Raw genomic sequence first — 18,986 nt, forward strand, 5'->3', positions numbered from 1 at the left:
TGTGTTTGCATACTTTATAAATCCACTAATAGTCTATTAGTCACTCCAGCCTCTAAGGAAGGCTATACCAAGAAAACCTATGAATACTGAATTAAGCTGTGTTTTACCGCTCATGACTTATTAAATAAGTTACACGGACTCACTTTAAAATGTAAAGTTTCCATAGAAATGACACAAACAAGTCAAATGAGTCATCTCTGAAACCAAAATAAATTCATGGGTGATGCCAGGTGACGATCAAGTGCTTCTATTTGTGTTTTTTCTCTTCACTTTAAAAGGTTCTAGTAGCTCTGTTATGTCAGCGCTGTTTTTTTTTTTTCCTTACCTCAGTATCTCTGAGCATAAGAATGAATTCAAAAACCTTATGGCAGAGACCCCTGAGCTTCAATCCTCGGGGTTTAAGCTGCCACTAAAAGCTTGGATAAGAATAAATGTGCAAAGTAGGAAAACAGAACAACTTACAGTAAATAAGGAAGTCACCAGGTCACTCTTAAATACTTTAATTTAAAGCAGTTCACTCAGCAGTGTGCCTTGGATCACATAAGGAGACATGACCCTTTGTTTGCCTTCAGCGGCCACAAACCTCATCCGGCCTTCTGCAGTTAAGGGATAATGTCCCAGTGCTAATTCAGAAGCTCTGTGTACCAGATGGAGCAAGCTGTATGGGGCTTCAGGAAGCAAGTGAACTGCATGGTTCGGTGGGATCTTGGACTCCTGCTTTGGCTTGTTTTGATTGCCCATTTATCCAATCAGGCACACCTTTCGTGGGATTCATACTTTAACTTAGTTTTAAGATCATTCTGGAAGTTGAGCTCTCTGATTTATAAGAATGAGGATACAAAGAGACGAATCAAGCAGCTTCTTACAGTTCAGTTTGTGGTTTTCTAACCTGTGAGACATTAGATTGACCTGTCTGGCCCTGACACACACACACACACACACATACACACACAGAGCTAGGTAAAAGCTAGGATGAAGTGTAAAATGTAGATAACAACAAGATGCAGTCCTCAATAACATTACATGAAATTTTGGTGCATGCAGCATGTTTCAAAACATTGTGTTGCATCACCTCTTCCTTTAACAACACTCTGTAAGCATTTCAGAAGTGAGGAGACTGAATGAGGTTTTTTTTCATAACACAGCTACTGCTTTCAAGGGGTGACGGGTCCAGGTGGTAATCATGTACACAGACACTTTTTTGCATTTATAACATTTACAGGATGTGGTTTTCTTCATTCTTACAACAGCATATATGTATATATATGTTGTTGTTCTTTTGACACTTTGTCTCCATCTTAAATTAAGTTTCCTGGCAGGTTTTTTTTTAATTATTATTATTAAAATAATATATAAATAATAAATAAAATTGTAATATCATGTGTAAATATAGTTTTTTTTTTTTAATTTATAAAGCAATAAAAAAAATCTGTTTCAAAATTTGCTCTATTTTCACTCTTTCCAGTTTTTCCAGTATTTCCAGTTCACTGACATAACCCAACTGATTGGGTAATAAACGCTGCTGTGTTAAAATCTCAGTCCTTCACAAGTTAAAACACATGCTTTACATTGTATCAAGGCTAAGCTGGTCACTGTGTGAAACCAATAAAACAGCTCCACCACATTGTCCACCATCACAAAGGGTTGACTGACGTGCTGTCAAACTTTTGCAGCTTTCCTGCCGAACAGAATTAAGTCTGACATCTGAGGCAGACACTTTGGCCCAGCTTTACTCGATATGTTTTTGAGCACGCAGATAGCAAATGCAGCATCACCACAATCAGGATATTGTTAAACCCACACTGCTGGCTGTGTATCATAAGACAAAAGCTCAGCACTAAATAAATTCTTTTCAATTTCATCATGTCTTATCAGTGAGAGGAAATTCAGAGGAAAAAGATAATTATCACATTTACGCTGTGTTGACATACAAACTGACATTTGATGAACTGGCTGTGTCCTCTTCTGTTACTTTTTAGGCCATAACCTCATCCTGTTTCTAAAGTAAAGTCCCAGGCGAGCTTTATCAAGTCCAGATCAGCCTGATGCGCAAAATGAGAGCGCTTCAACTTGAAAACATGGAAAACACTGATCAGAGAGTACTATTTTCAGTCACACAGCACGGATCCAGACCTTTCACCCATCAACGCCTGCCTACGTTTCAAAAAAAAAAAAAACACCCAGTGAACATCACTAGTTTCCACTATTACACTAATTACAGAAAACAGCTTCTGACAAAAAGCTGAGAAGTGAGTAATGCAGGTACATGTAAACATCTCTTTTATTCCTTAACCCTTGATCCAAGGCCCCGATTTTCAAATATGAAAGGAAGGTATGAAGGAGGTAATGTTAAAACAGACTATCTGCAGAAGGGGCTTTAAATCACATCTGCTTTTTTGTAAACATGTGTCATAACACCCACTGGCTGTGTAACGCTGTAGCAGATTATTATCTGTTACTGAGGTTTACAGTATTTTGGAATTTTAACACACATGTTGTTTCCTGTTACAGGTTATGACAGGTACAGTTGCTCAATCACCAATTTTCTCCACTTGTGCAAATCTCTCTGAATTTATCCACACTGGTGAAGAAGATGGAAGCTTTTGAGAGTTTTTAAAAGAGGCCACCATGAAACCGTGGGTTTAAGACACTCTTCGGCTCCTTGGCTGTAAATGCGCATAAGCCGACTTCCTGTAAGTGGTCTCAGTTTCCGTTTCTCGCACACCTCAAAGTACATTTTCCACTTCTTGCTGGACTTCTTGTAAGTGGTCCCCCTGTACACACACACACACAACAACGGCCATATACTTGCCTATGGTGCACTGACATTTAACCCACAAACACAAACACAATTTACACTTAGACTCGCCTTCCTGCTTCTCGAAGGAAAGAAGCTGACATGATTTGTGATCACAATAATGCTGCACAGCACCCACCTTATCGCACTTGCGCCGTGCTACCAGACGAGATGTTGTTTTCCTAAGTTATCGTTGACTCATACAGCACCTCTCATCCCTGTACTTAAGTGAAACTTGTCTTGACTTATATTGTTTGAACTGTCCCTTGATTTACAGTGTTTAAAGATCCACTGTTTGCATGAGACGGCACATGTGCTGGCTTGACTTGGTGCTGGTGATAAATTATTGTGCTGGATTTTACAAACGGTTGTTGCTCCTTTTTTGGTTCAAAGTTGACTGTGACTAAGATTTTATTTAATCTAGAGCTGTCCTCTGAATTATCTCCTCATAAAAAATGAATAGTGGGACCGGCAGTGTTGCAGTAATGAAAAATAAGATTAAGAAAAAACACCACTGGTTTGATGTGATGTGAGATAGTGGATGTGAGACTGAAAATTTCAAGCACAGGCCACTTCTAAAAAAAACATATGAAATAATTCAAACCTGTATTGCAGGTGCAGTTTATGCAGTTTTCACTTTTTATTTTAAATTTATTGATAAAGCTATTTTCCATGTTTAAAAAAGCTGCACTGTAACTGTGGTTTCTGTAATTGTAAATAGCAAAGGCGCATGGGGGAAAAATATGGGCTCACTACTATAATTCTTCCCTACTGTCATTAAATACACACACACACACACACACACACACACACACACACACACACACACACACACACACACACACAGTCGTATACTGTAAACTACCTGGCTATGTAGGAACATTTTTATGTGGTATTTTGATACGTTTTTTTGTCTTTCCTTTCAGGTTTGCGGTCTAGATGGTACACTTCACAACACCAGTGATTTTTTTTTTTTAAATGTAAATGAAATTACTGTACTGCTACTGTAAACACTATTTACAGTAAGTTACTGACATCTAAGTAAGTTAGTAAATTACTGTAAAATTTACAGCAACCCCTTTACAGTAGAACTATCATGAGTAAAAATTCCACAAGTTAACTGTCTCATTTACTCAATATACACTTTTCAAAAATGAATAAACAGTTAAAAACGTCCTTATCAGTGGTCATTGTTGTGTTGCAAATCCCTTATTGTCTTATAGTATTATGAACATATATTTTAAGTGTTGAAGTGCTGCTGCTGTAGGATAGATGAAAGTTTTAAAAATAGATCGTTCAAATACTGCAGTGTGTCTTTGAAGAACTAGTGCCCTGTTCATGCTGTCAGACTGTTTAAAGGATGTACTTCACGTTGTGTCAGCTGTGTGGCAGGCAGGGTGCGGACCCAAACGCAGGACTCAGAAGAACTTAAAGTAAAAATAATAAAAAGAAAAAAGTAGCTTTAATGCTGAAGTATCTTCCAAAAATGCAAAATACAAAAAGTAAACCAGGACTGGCACCAGAAATGTAAAAAGTCAGAGCCAAACGGGAACAAGGCAGCGCACAGCACAAGGGAGGACTTGACAAAGAACTGAGGAAAACTGCAGGTTTAAATACACGCAAGAGGTAATTAGGGAGAGAGGACACAGCTGGGAAAACAAGACACTGGTGAACAGAATCTAAAAAGAGAGGGGAAACAAAACTGAACACAACGCACACAAGACATGAGACCAGCAAAATAAAACAGGAAGTAAGTAAACACCAAACAGAGACTTGTCAAGACATAGGGGAGGCAGAATAACTAGGATCAAATGAACCTACCAAGACACCATAAACTCCAAACCAACTTGTTTCATTTATTTCATCTGCAGGGAGATTTAAAAACTACACATACTGTACACACACAAATTTATGAGCGTCATAAATAATGTGGTGTGTGCTGTTCTTCGTGGGATGCCAGTGCTGTATATTATGTTGTGTTATTATGTACTGATCTTAGTGCCACATCCTACACAAAATACAGTAAAGTAGATTCATATAAATGGTAGATGTTTATTTGAATTACAATACACAGTATTTGACATCATATTCAGATGAACCCTACCTTTATTTACATCAACTGTTCTCAAACGTTTTCTGCTGTGCTCCTTTTCAGAAGCTGGGAACATTCACACAGCGCACATCAACAGATCACAAGTTTTCATCAATCAGTCTCTCATATTCATTCAACATAGTCCCCCGCCGCACACCCACCAAGCAACCCTGCCAGGTGCCAGTTATTGATTCCACTAATTACTGGCAATATTGTATAAAAATATAAAATATAAAATATTGTATTTTTGTATAAAAATTATTGTATAAAAAATTTTACAAAATATGTTTAAGAAAACCTGAAAACAAAGAAGAACATCTTCACAAAATAAAGTGAATCAAAATCTGTTCATCCTGGAACATCCCAGAACAAGGCTGACACAGGTGACATTTCTGTTATAAAAAGATTACATATAATCTACAGATTCAATGGCAAGTGTTCTTGTGTTGCACCATTTTACACATCTCCTTGTGTTTTTTTCAGTGACACCCACACAAGGACTGAATCGTGAGAACAGACTGAGCTGCTGTGGTGATTTCTTTGCAGCACAGCGGTGCTGAAAATTCAGTTTCATGTTGGTGTGGGCTGACAGTTTCAGCGTCTGATTGTGCCGCGCATGTCCTCATAAACATCGTTGACTGGAACTTGTTGCCTTCTTTTCACTGTGTTATGCGAGGGCTTGGTCTGGGAGTAAAAAAAAAGATAATGCAGTCAGTTATGTGCAGGTTACACAAAGGAACAGGATTATTGTTTGCTGAATTTGTGTTGTTGCCAAGATTTCAGTCTTAATCTTTCTAACAATACAACTTGACAAACTGAGTGTAAAAGAGCCCTGCAATAAAATATCTGTGAAAGTTGTCATACTTTAATTAAACCATTAACCAAATTTGCACACACACAGGGGCACCCACATCAAATTACATACCTTGAGGATCATCATTATGAGGGGAATTGAGAGGATGAGAATCAGCACAGCAGCGGCGATCACCACAGCCCACAGGACCATGTCATTCTGGGGCGGCTGACACTCACGCACTACAACTGTTGAAGGCTTTTCTAGAAATTACATTCATACATTACTGAAGTATTTTGTAAATGTTTCTCTTTGTTTCATTAGGACCCCCCCCCCACACACGTCTGTCCTCTTCCATTTTGATGTCCATGATTAAATAAGCACTGCAAAAAGCTTCAGAGAAAAAATCTATGCAGCCAAAATATGTAGTGTAGTAATGATGGCTCACATCAGCGACTTCTTCTATAATATATTGGTGGTTTTGTTAGATAGCACATATTGAGCTCCTACATGGTTTATGAATAATCAGCTCAGTAGGCTTTTGGAGAAAAATGAATAAACTGATGAGACTCACCTGTCACCACCAGGAGCACAGAGCCACTGCCTTTTGTGATTTTTTGTCCATAGTTTTCAATCGTTTTGTACACACACCAGTACGGTCCTGTATCGTTCAGGGTCAAGTTTTTGATGAGGATTTCCACATTGGGGAATTTTTCATGGTACTGAAGTCTGTCAGTAAATTTGCTGTCAATAGTACGTTTGTCTGAATGAACTGTTGCGTAAAAAATATCCCGCTCCTCATGGAGGCCCTTCTTCAAATTCAGGGTCTCTTGATTGGAAGTACTTCTGCACTGGATAGTGACGGATTGTCCAACATGTTTCCGTACCACTCCTTCCACGTCTACATCAAAAAGAGACAAAACTTAGTCAAATCTCACTTTACATTTATTTACATGAATGAACCCTTCCTCCTGCCATCATTTACTTTAACACATGTGCATTTCACTCATTGTCTCAGCCTTACCTGCATCAGTCCAAGCTGTGCCATAGAAGCAAAGGATGAGTATGAACTCCAGCCAGAGAGCAGACATGGTTAAAGTGAGTGTCACTCAAAGTTGAACTGAAGTCTAACGCTTCAGTAGGAAATGTGTGAGTGTTTTTACCCACATTGCATGACACAGTTTCTGAAAGCGACACGTGACCTAGTGGTAGGTGTAGGTGACACAATAAAAATGTATGCAGTTTGCATTTATTGTCACTGGCAAAGCATTAAAGTCAGCTTTAATCTGATATCAAACCAGTTTTGTGCATTGGAACCATCTCCGGTTTTCAGGTAAGATATTGTCATTAGTTGATGCGTTTTAGGAGGCTGCAGCAGCTGAAGGGGAAAAGGATGTACCAATACAGAAATGCTTGACAAACAACTAGATTAGATCTACTTTTATGTCAAAAACAAGAGCTGTTATTTAATAATGAAACTCCTCAGCTCCTCTGGTCACACTATAAATGTGTGTGATGTAAGTGAAAATTAGGGTGTTCTTTATAAAACCTTTCTAAAGCATTATCTCTGGGTGAGATATGCATGATGAATGTTCATAAAGTGCACAGAAATGATGCTGAAAGTAGGTCAGCGGTTTGAGGTTGGAGGGTTGGAGGGCCATTTTTAGAGCACTTCCATCACCCTCTAGTGGTAGAGAAGTAAACATGTCTGATTGTTAACCACAGACTACAGCAGGTTGTATGATTTTTTTTTTTTTATCTTTTACAGTCTTGCAACCAAAGGTTCTCACAGGACTCCATGCAGTTCTGTGAGAAACTGAGCACACAGCGTGATTCAGCTGTTTATAGAACCGTATTTAGCATCGGTGACTTGAAGTAATTGTTTTCTGTATGACTCAGTCATCAATCTCTCACCTCTTAAAGTCCCACCACAGCATTTCAGTCAGGTTGGGATCTGGACTTTGACTGGGCCACTGCAGCGTGTTGATTCTTTTCTATTTCAGCCATTCTGTTGTGGATTTGCTGCTGTGCTTGGGATCATTGTCCTATTGCATGACCCAAGCTTTAACTGTCAGACAGATGGCCTCACATTTGATGCTAGAATACTTTGGTATACAGAGGAGCTCATGGGTGACTCAGTGACTGCAGGTTACCCACGTCCTGTGGCCACAAAATAGGCCAAATCACCACCCCTCCACAACTGTGCTGACAGTATGAGGTGTTTGTGCTGATATGCTGCGTCTGGTTATCCCCAAACAGAACTGTACACTTTGGCCACTTTGGTCTAGGCCATTGTTTCAGAAGTCTTGTGGCTTGTTCAGATGCAACTTTGCAAACCTAAGCTCTGCTGCCATGTTTTTTTGTTTGTTTGTTTTTAGAGAGAAAGGGCTTTCTCCTGAAAGACTTTCAAGACATGCCATACTCAATCTTTTTCTAACTGTACTGTCATGAAATTTAACAGAAACTAAATGAGGCCTGTTGAGTCTGAGATGCAGCTCTTGCTTTTCTACAGTCTGACTTTGGGGTTAGTTCAGTGGGCCATCCACTCCTGGGAAAATTGTGGCATCGTGGTGGCACATCTGAATGCTCCAGGCCAGCAAACTGCCAAAACTTCCATCAACCAATCATTTTCAATCAATCGATTAATCAATGAATCAATCAATTTTATTCAATTATTATTCATTTGGTACAAGAAATTTACAGAAAATTACTTGAAATGATACAAGATTATTCTAATAAATTTTATCAAATCAGACAATATCGCTTCATTCATGGTTTGGAATAATTCAGAAAATTTAAATAAATTCGAACCGTGCTTTTATAGAGGTGCTCACATTTGTTGATAATCAATTAATCAAGTGTATTTGATTAGTAACATCTGGCTGCTTCTGATCTCTTCTTCTGTGGAAGCAATAAAGTTACACATAGTTTTTACAGGGTCGCTTTGAGCCTTGCGAAAACTTTCTTTTTCCTCATGATTGTAGAAGTTCTGTCAGGACAAGGGAGGCAAGTGAAATCTAAAAATAGACATCAATTAAAACCAAAGTGAAAGTGACTTCTATCCTTTCATCTGAAGCAGCTGCCATAAAGCGTCTTGCCTGTTTGCATTCATCCTTTACATTACTACTGTACCATCTCGTGGCTGCAATTAGGTATTGTCATAGGAAGCAGGTTTGTCTTTAATCCCACTGAAATCCGTGGGGTCTGGATTTCATGGACATGTGTCCTGTTAACAAAGGCTTGAGCTTTTCAAGAGGCCAGCAGCTTCTTTCTGGTTGTTTGTGTGGGCATGATGTGGATAAACCCCTGATCTTTGACAGGAGAGTGGTAGGAGCACTGCAGCTCCTACAGTGTCTAGGTTTTTTGTTTTTTTTTTAATGGGTGAAGGTACCACAAACCTTTTCAAACTAGCATCTCTGAGAAATCACTTGGTTGAATAAATAATAAACCAGCCCATCCACCACCTTCAAATTTTGAATTTCCCTGTAAATGCTGTCATGGTGCTGGGTCAGTTTTCACAGTTCACAGACAAGGTCATAAAGTCCCTCACACAGATTTAACAGAGAAGCTTAGAAATGTATTAGTGTTTGTTTTTTGTTTTTTTTCCTGGCATGCTCCCCTTCAAACACCAGCAAAGTTTTACATCATCTTCTTCTCTTTTTTTGTCATGGTCCTGGGCCGGTGCCCCGGTGTTTTTGGTTCTACTTGCATAGTTCTGTTTTATTGTGGTTTCTGTGTTTTTGTCTCCCCGTGTTTATGTGTTGTTCCTAGGTGTTTAGTCTCCGTGTACTATGTTAGGGTTCTTCCTGTTTTATTTTGATAAGTCATCTGTTCTGTCTGTCATGCCCTGTTTTGCTTCCTCTTGTCTCATCTGTGTAATATGATTCACCTGTGTTCCCACTCCTCTCGTTGTGTATTTAAGTCCAGTGTTTTCTTTGCCAGTTGTTGGTTGTTGTCTGCTGTCCTATGTTTAGTCATGGTTAGTCTATAATGAAGTCTTGTCTGTTTCGCGTCTCTCCCCCGTCTGGTGTATTTCCGGGGAGAGCTCATAGTATTTCTTGTAGGATTGTGTAAATAAACGTGTGAGTGAATTACACCGTCCTGGAGTCTACATATTGGGGTCCTCCTTCCTGCCTGCACAGCGGCCAGCTGTGACATTTTTAAATTAACCATTAACAATGAAAAAGGATCCAATACACAATTTAGTAAAATAAAGGTCAACATAACATCAAAAAAGATAAATTCCCATAAATCATAGTTGTTCAACTTAATTTTGATCCATATCCACCCCCCATCCCCACCCCGGGTTGCTCTGTGCCCACCAGAAGGACCCACCTGACAGTTTGAGAAGCATTCATTTATGCAATTAATCATCTGCAGTCATTGTATAGAGAAAATTGTATTTAAAAATGAAATGAATTCAAACAGGAAAAATAAAGTGAATCAATACATGTTCATCTTACTACAACCTTAAATAAAGTAAAACATTTGCAGCGTTTTTGCTAAACCACGTTCAGATGGAGTTGTTGCATCTATTTTCACACAAAACATTTCTAAACAATCTGAAACAATCTGTTCTTGTGTTGCACCGTTTCACATTTCCATGCACCTTTACCCATCATTCACTGACACACACTGACACACACACAAGGACTGAAGAGTGAAAACAGACTGAGTTGCCACAAAGCTTCACCTGCATCGCTGTGGTGCAGGGAGCTCACAGAGTGTCCTCGTGGCTGCTTGCTCTTCCAGACACGTTCTCATCTCGGCTTGTTCCTGCTGTGGTGTGCAAGCGCTTTTTCTGGAAGGAAATCATATTGTGAGTTGTGGGGTTATTGTACATTATTGTAGTATGATTATTAATATGACTACTATTCACTGTCATCTGTGCAAGTTCTCTTTGCTGAGGCTTCTGTCATGGTCCTGGGTTTTGGACCCAGAGTTTGTGGGCTTTCAGTTTTTTTTATCATTTAAATGTTCTATTTGGATCTTTGTTATTGTTTATACTTGTTTATGACACCTCTTAGTAGCTCTAGCCTTGGTTATTTATTTCAGTTAATGTTTTTTTGCCATTATTCTGTTTAGTTTAGTTATTTTCTTAGTCTTCCACTTGTGCCCCTCTGTGTCACGTTTCTATGTTATACTCTGTCCTGTCTTTTAGTTACTTCCTGTTTTACTTTGTTAGTTTTTGTCATTTGGGCTTTACATTTAGTTTTATTTTCCCTGTCTCGTCCTCTGTGGTTAGTTCAGCTGTCTCCACTTCCCTGATTGCACTTCTGTGTGTGTGTATATAATGCTGTCTCCCCTTTAGTCTCTGTTAGTGTCCGTTTCTATGCTTTGTGCGTTTCCTTCCTTTGACTACAGTTTATTTTTCTCTTTTGGATTCTATGTTTTGCTTATTGGACATTTTCAACAACCTAAATAATGAGCTCACTTTTATTAAACCCCACCTGTGTACAGTTTCTGCAGTTTTATACATTTTCTGGTCAGATATGTTTTAAAACCTGACAATGATGCATTTTAATGTGAAATTCTTGTCTGTTCTGTTGTTGGTTCAGCTGTCCAGTCATTTATAATTATATATGTGCTTCCAATGTATTCATATTGAATTACAGTGATGTGTGGTTCTACTCCTGTGGTTTTAAATGTGCTTTGTATATAAAAGCAACTTGATCTACACACGCACATCAAAAAACATCAGATTGAGGATGATCCATATGAGGGAGACTGTGAGGACTAAAATCACCACAGCAGCACAGATCACCACAGGCATCAGGACCAGGACACTCTGGGACTGGACACACTCACGCACTGTAGATGAAGGCCTGTTTTCTGGAAATTAAGTTCTTATATTATGAAAGTGTTTTTACTGTGAAGTTGCAATTGTCACAGTCTTTTTTTTTTTAATATGTTCTCTTTTATTTTGATGTCCCTGTAATGAACTTCAGAGAAATTATAAATTCTCCTTTCAGTTTTTTTTTTATTTTTATTTTTTTAAATGTAACCTTTATTTAACCAGGAAAGTCCCATTGAGACTAAGGAATGAATAGAATGGAACAGAAAGCAACAACTGGTTCTGAGAATGGAATGAATTAGGAACGTCACTTTTTGGTGTAGTTAAAGCACAAATGTTGGCAGGTAGTAGTACAAGTAATACCTTATAGATCAAAGTATACCAATGACAGGACTTGCGTATGGCCAAAGCAGGCCACCCTACCCGAACGTATAGGTTACAGTGATACATCGGCATTTTACACTTAGTAATAAACCTGAGGGGAGCATGGAAAACAGTATCAACCATCCCAAGACACTGAGCACAGACATTCATATACAACAGGTCTCCATAACCCAATACAGATGAAAAGTTGCAGCAACAAGCCACTTTTTTTGTACTGAAAGAAAAACAGCTTGTTCTGAAAATAAAATCCAAACTTCAGCTTCAGCTTCTTCACAAGGTGTTCCACATGTGGCTTGAAAGTAAGGGAGTCATCAATCAGAAGATCCAAGTTTTTATAGAATTTGAAAATACCGTTAGTTTAGTCTTGTTTGCATTGAGGACAAGTTCTAAGTTAATTAATGAATGCTGGACAGTTACAGATGCTTGCTGCAGGGATTCAGTGTTCTGAATAAGAGCTGAAACATAGCGGTGAATGATAAAAATGCAGGTTTGCACCTGACACATTTAGACCCAAGTCATTGAGATAAATAATGAATAAAAGAGGAACTAATACAGATCCTGAGTAAATAGAAGATGCAGTTTTTAAATTTTTTTAAACATAATTAACCTTGTTTCTTTTGTTTTTGTTTTTTTTAGAAAGCTGAGTTAAACTACACTAGCCACACCCAGGCCTGATTACCGCCGGACCCGTTGAATCAAAAAATTGCTTAAATAGAGCCCGTCTAACAAATTTATGCAGGTTTAAAAAGAACAAAACAAAAAACAAAAGAAGAACACACATGCACAGAAACATCATGCTGTGATCTAAAGAAACAGCTGAGAAATAAAGTCACTGACATCTATCAGTCTGGAAAGGGTTACAAGGCCTCCAGTGAACCACAGTGAGAGCCGTTATCCACAGAGAATATCCCGGCTAATATAGGGCAAGAGGCAGGGTACACCCTGTACAGGTCACCAGCCTGTCACAGGGCCAACACAGAGAGACAGACAACATCCACACTCACATTCATACTTATGGGCAATTTAGAGTTTCCAATTAACCTAACCCCAGTAAGTACATGTCTTTGGACTGTGAGAGGAAACTGGAGTACCCGGAGAAAACCCACGCAGACACAGGGAGAACATGCAAACTCCACACAGAGAGAGGGAGGGGCCTCGGCCAAGGTGGAATCAAACCCAGGCCTTCCAGATGGTATTCTAACTGTGAGGCAGCAGTGCTAACCACCGCGCCACCGTGCTGCCTCACTTGCCGCAACAGTACAACTACTTTTTCACACAGGGCCAGGTAAAAATTGCATTATTAAATGACTGCATTGGGTTATCTTTGTCTAATGTTAAAATCTGTTTGATCTGAAATGTGTGACAAATGTGCAAAAAAAAAAAAAAAGAGAAAAAAAGAAATCAGGGAGGTGGCAAATGCTTTTTTCTCAGCGCTGTAAACACAAAAGCAGAAGTGTTCAGTTTCTGTAACACGCGCATTTAAGAATGTTTGTGAGTAGTAATTGCCATGTACTTACCCCCCCCACCCCCCCCCCCCCCCCCCCCCCCGCCCCAAACCCATCCCAACTTCCTCTTTTCCCCAATTCCTCTTTTTCATAACTTCCTAATTTTTCATACGGCTACGCCCTGCAATAAAATATCTGTGAAAGTTTTCATAATTGAATTAAACCAATAACCAAATTTGCACACACACAGGGGCACCCACATCAAATTACATACCTTGAGGATCATCATTATGAGGGGAATTGAGAGGATGACAATCAGCACAGCAGCGGTGATCACCACAGCCCACAGGACCATGTCATTCTGGGGCGGCTGACACTCACGCACTAAAACTGTTGAAGGCTTTTCTAGAAATTACATTCATACATTACTGAAGGATTTTGTAAATGTTTCTCTTTGTTTCATTAGGATTTTTTTCCCCCCACGTCTGTCCTCTTCCATTTCGATGTCCATGATAAAATAAGCACTGCAAAAAGCTTCAGATTAAAAAAAAATCTACGCAGCCAAAATATGTAGTGTAGTAATGATGGCTCACATCAGCGACTTCTTCTGTAATATGTTGGTGGTTTTGTTAGATAGCACATATTGAGCTCCTACATGGTTTATGAATAATCAGCTCAGTAGGCTTTTGGAGAAAAATGAATAAACTGATGAGACTCACCTGTCACCACCAGGAGCACAGACCCACTGCCTTTTGTGATTTTTTGTACATATTTCTTGTCCGTCATTTTGTACACACACCAGTACGGTCCTGTATCGTTCAGGGTCAAGTTTTTGATGAGGATTTCCACATTGGGGAATTTTTCATGGTACTGAAGTCTGTCAGTAAATTTGCTGTCAATAGTACGTTTGTCTGAATGAACTGTTGCGTAAAAAATATCCCGCTCCTCATGGAGGCCCTTCTTCAAATTCAGGGTCTCTTGATCGGAAGTACTTCTGCACTGGATAGTGACGGATTGTCCAACATGTTTCCGTACCACTCCTTCCACGTCTACATCAAAAAGAGACAAAACTTAGTCAAATCTCACTTTACATTTATTTACATGAATGAACCCTTCCTCCTTCCATCATTTACTTTAACACATGTGCATTTCACTCATTTCTCAGCCTTACCTGCATCAGTCCGAGCTGTGCCATAGAAGCAAAGGATGAGTATGAACTCCAGCCAGAGAGCAGACATGGTGAAAGTGAGTGTCAGTCAAGGTTAAGCTGAAGTCTAACTGTCTGAGTGTTTTACCTACACTGCCTATTTCTAAAAAAAATTTACCTACATAATAGTGTTTCTGGGTACATATATTGTGAGTGGCAGAGGATTAAAGTATGACTTTATTTTCAGGTCAATCAAATGGGAGTGGAAATCAATATTAGTCAGATTGTGCCTCTTTTTTGTGCTTTTTACGTTTTTAGAGTTTGCTGTAAACCAGAAGGAGAAAAGCAGCTATGTAGTGGCAGGAAGCACAAGACATGTTTGAAAACCATTCAGATTAGATCTACTTTCATGATAAAAAACAAACTTTGATTAAAATGAAACTCTTCAGACAGTTTCTGTCATGGTCCTGGGCTGTCTGCCCAGCGTTTTGTGTTTAGTCCTGTCTTCCCTGAGTTTTGTTGTTTTTCAGTTGTTTTGATACGTTTGTTCCCCTCGTCCCTGTCTCCCCTGCTCCATGGTCTTGTCATGATGTCTTAACCCTGACCTCCTGTGTTTTCATGTTGAGTTTATTCCTAGTGTTGTGACTAGTCTGTGTCTCTGCCCCGTGTCTGTGTGCCAGTCCCCCGTATGTAGTCTGCGTGCACCTTGGTTAGTCACTTCCTGTATTATTTTGACAGTCGTATGTTCCCTGTGCTTTGTGTTTAGTTTTGCTTCCCATGTTGTTAGTTTCATTTGCTTCACCTGTTTTGCCCTGCTGTTTCTTCTTGCCCTGATTACCTGCTGTGTATTTAAGCCCTCAGTCTTCATTGTCGGTGTTCCCCCTTCCTGCTGTGTGTTCCCCAGTTAAGTAATCCATAGTACTCCCAGGCTTGTTTTCGTGTTTTGCCTTTGGTTGAGATTTTGTTGTTTTTCTCCTGTGAGCCGCAGCCCAATAAAGCTGGAAAACTTGGCTCGTTGTGACGCGTCCTGCATTTTTGGGTCCTGCCCTTCCACCACACAGCCAAACCGTGACAGTTTCTTTGCTGAGATGAGCAGCTTTGGAGCAAATACCAGCAAAGCCATGCTTCAGGTTTAAAGAGAGAGAGCACTTGAGTGGCTCAGTACAGCTCTAGCCAAAGGATGAAATAATACTGAGATATAAGAAGTTTATAAATTTTATATATAGGTACGCACAGGCAAAAAGTAGCAGAGTTTCATACATTTTCATCTCACTTCAATTTTGAGAAAGCATTATGAATCCATTTCAATGTTTTCACCTTTAATACACTTTTTTTTTTTTAAGATTTTGGTCTCACCTGCTCCAACGGGGGCTCCAAAAGAGAGACAGACGAAGGTTATCAGCTGAAACCAGAGAGCAGACATGCTGATGTTTCCGTATGCTCCACACAAAATCTAATTCTCCAAAGGAAAACTGCTTTTGGTTTCACTGCATTACAGCAAACATGTGACATTGTGAAACAAGACACAGACAGCATGCAGGCTATATGCAGACTCCTCTTATCTGAACTGTTGCCTGTAGCCAAAATATAAATACATTCCAAGAAATAACACTGTGACAAAAAACTGAATAAACAGACCAACTGATTTCTTTTTTTTTATTGTCTTAAACTCAGATTCTCAGTTCAGACACCTCAAACTACAAATATATGTGTATATATGATGTGTATGAACACAATGTTTCATTAAACCTCCATAAAGTATTATTGTTGAGTGCTAGAGACGATGTATGTTTAGAAAGTCTGCAGCAACAGGGTGCACAAATCATGCTGGAAGGAAGCCAGCAGTTCAGTGTCAACAGAGTAGCATTTGCATCGCCCTCTAGTGGCATAAAAATAAACTTTTTTTTTTTTTTAACTTTGGCTCAAGTAGTAATACTGAAGAAAAAGTCCTGCTTTCAAAATCTTAATGTACAGTACTGTGCAAAAGTCCTGACACAGGCCCTTCAGTTGATCTATCTACCGTTCACTGGAACCTCATCAGAAATGCTCTCAGTGGAAGAACTCCACAAGAACTGGACTGAAAATCAGCAGCGACACTTCATATGGACTGATCCAAATTTGAATGTACAGAGGAGGCCGGGAGTGTCTACAGAAATCTGTAAAACACGACAGAGACTCTGTCATTGTTTAGCGCTGCATTTCAGCCAGTGGTTTTGGGGATTTTGTCAAAATTGATGGAACTATGAACACATTAGATTTTGATCCACTATACTATCTGGAAAGAGTCTGATTGATAACAGCTTTGTTTCTGAGTGTGACAATGATCCCAAAAACTGTGGATCTTTTCAAAAATGATGGCATTATGAATGCAGGAAAGTACTGACAGATTTTGATCCACCATGCAATACTTTGTGGAAGGTGTCTGATTGTCACGCTGCAAAATGAAGCTGTTGCCAGTGATCCCAAGTACACAATGGAACACTATCAGTTGTGGATTGGCCTCCTCAGAGCCCAGATCTGAGCATAATTGAAGCAGTGTGGGATCATCTTTACAGAGAACAGAACAAAAGGCAGCAAACTATTCCTGAAGACTACTTAAAGAAATGACAAGAAAGCTGCCGAAGAGAGTTCAGGCTGTGTTGAAGAAGAAAGGTCATCATACCAAATGTTGGCTTTCAGGCTTGTTAGAATTATACAAATTCTGGTTTTGCCTTATATACTGTATTTCCACATTTGCACATGTTTCACTAAAATCACTGCACCTGTTTCCCATTTTCCTAGCAAAGTATAAAGAAATGAAGGGTGGCAGCATTAAGTTTAGTACTTTTGAAGTTGGATAAATCTTCATATTGATGCACACAGCAATGAAAAAAATGATTAAATAATGCTTTGAACATGCTGACTGTCCTTGAAGGAACAAAGTTCTCACACTCTCAAACTTTTTCAAAGGGACGGTTTATGACATTCACTTTAATTCCAAAATAAACAATGGCAAATGAATAAAAAAAAAAATGCACTTGAAAGCTGAACTTCTTTTACAAGCAACAAAAAAAGCTCCTGCTGTTAAAATCTCCACAAAGGCCTCCATGTAAACCACAACCACATTTGACAAAGGATGTGCATAAGGAGCGCAACAAAACCCATTACATCACAGGGACTAGAGTCTGAAGCAACAAACAACAAAACAGAACAAAAAAAATCCAACATAGATTTTAAACAGAAATATCCAACAATGTTTTTCAAGTACAGATGGAGAAGCTTCATCGTCTGCTGCCAAGTCTTTCAGATCTCATAAGCAGAGTCCAAGATATAAAAAGATGACCAAAGTAGGCTGGGGGAATGACCTCAAAAAACACTGACCTGAGAGAATTGTAGACTCAACCAGTCAATCAATAGCTACAAAAAACACCCCCCTTTCCTCTGTCTGTTTCTCCTCTGGGACAGGATAAAACGAGGTCCCTGTCCAACCCATCACTCTTTTCTCCATCAGTTCCCTTCCTCCAGTCTCATCCAGTTAAGCAGGTTCAGTGTGATTCGAAGCAGATGCTGCAAGGAGGGCTTTTATGTGGCCTCTGTGCCTGTGGAAACAGCCCTGCCCATTTGCCTACCAGTGCTTCCTGTTTTGGGCTCCTGGTGAGTGGGAGGTTTTTGAATTTGCAAGATAATCAGGATGATTTATCTCTGCTTACAGGGAATGTACAAAGGCAGCTCAGCAGCTTTAATCCAGCTCTTCTATGAATAGTTTTGCAATAATCACACAATTTTCCTTTAAGCAGCCTAGAGTAGTTGCTGAGTCAGGCCAATATGACTGGATGGAGGTATTGATTGCCTGATTGTCACTCAGAGATGACTCATCTCATTTCCCCAATCCGCTTCCATGCTCACACATCCTTTTCCTCCTCTTGGATCCCCCTGAGACAAAGAAGGCCTCATCTGGAGTGCACGTGCTGTAATGGCCCTGTCAATACACACAAGTTGCAAATGAGCAAGGATGCTTAAACAGTCATCACAGACATCAGTTAAATAAATTGGCATATGGCTGTGGGGGAGGAAAATGGTAATCTCCCGTCTTTCTAGAAAGATTAGTAGGATGATCGGGGGGATAGCCAGGGGAGTCTGTTTCCAAAGCAGTTTTACTGATTAGCCGCTGACCAGGAGAAAAGAGCAAACTGCAGTGCTTCAGTGTTTCTTTGCTATAGTCTAATAATGCAAAATCCAAATGAGCACTAAATCTCATGTCTGTGTATTTCTAAAGGTGTATTCATGTACTAGTACACAGCATTGTTACATTGTAGCTGGCTGCAGCATATTCACATATTCAAATAAACTGTGGAAACCACCAGAGATCTGGGCTGATTCTGTGTGTTAGGGTGTAATAAAAAGCACAGGACTTTCCCTGTGGGTACAGCACTTAGAGAAAACAGGCCTTCATTGAGTGCACTCCAGCATCCTGGCATTTCTCCAGGGCAGGAAGTTCTTTTCCTGATCTTGAGTGACCCGTGCATGCCTTTCTCAGCAGATGAGGGCTGCAACA

The 18,986-nt window shown here is 39.5% G+C and overlaps 2 protein-coding genes across 2 annotated transcripts; both read right to left on the reverse strand.

Moving 5' to 3' along the window:
- Positions 1 to 4,686: 4,686 nt before the first annotated feature.
- LOC115784945 (uncharacterized) lies at positions 4,687 to 6,808 on the reverse strand. The gene is made up of 4 exons (XM_030736352.1): positions 6,707 to 6,808; positions 6,257 to 6,583; positions 5,815 to 5,945; positions 4,687 to 5,573 (listed from the first exon to the last, which is right to left on the reverse strand). Exons 1-4 carry the CDS (start codon positions 6,771 to 6,773, stop codon positions 5,484 to 5,486), a joined length of 615 nt encoding a protein of 204 aa, XP_030592212.1. The 5' UTR covers positions 6,774 to 6,808; the 3' UTR covers positions 4,687 to 5,483.
- A 3,494-nt stretch (positions 6,809 to 10,302) lies between these two features.
- Positions 10,303 to 15,882, reverse strand: LOC115784946 (T-cell immunoreceptor with Ig and ITIM domains-like). Its single transcript, XM_030736353.1, has 4 exons — positions 15,809 to 15,882; positions 14,025 to 14,354; positions 13,580 to 13,710; positions 10,303 to 10,483 (listed from the first exon to the last, which is right to left on the reverse strand). Exons 1-4 carry the CDS (start codon positions 15,873 to 15,875, stop codon positions 10,400 to 10,402), a joined length of 612 nt encoding a protein of 203 aa, XP_030592213.1. The 5' UTR covers positions 15,876 to 15,882; the 3' UTR covers positions 10,303 to 10,399.
- Positions 15,883 to 18,986: the final 3,104 nt, after the last annotated feature.

The sequence above is a fragment of the Archocentrus centrarchus genome, chromosome 8 (assembly GCF_007364275.1).
Source record: "Archocentrus centrarchus isolate MPI-CPG fArcCen1 chromosome 8, fArcCen1, whole genome shotgun sequence".
NCBI classification, from domain to species: Eukaryota; Metazoa; Chordata; class Actinopteri; order Cichliformes; family Cichlidae; genus Archocentrus; species Archocentrus centrarchus.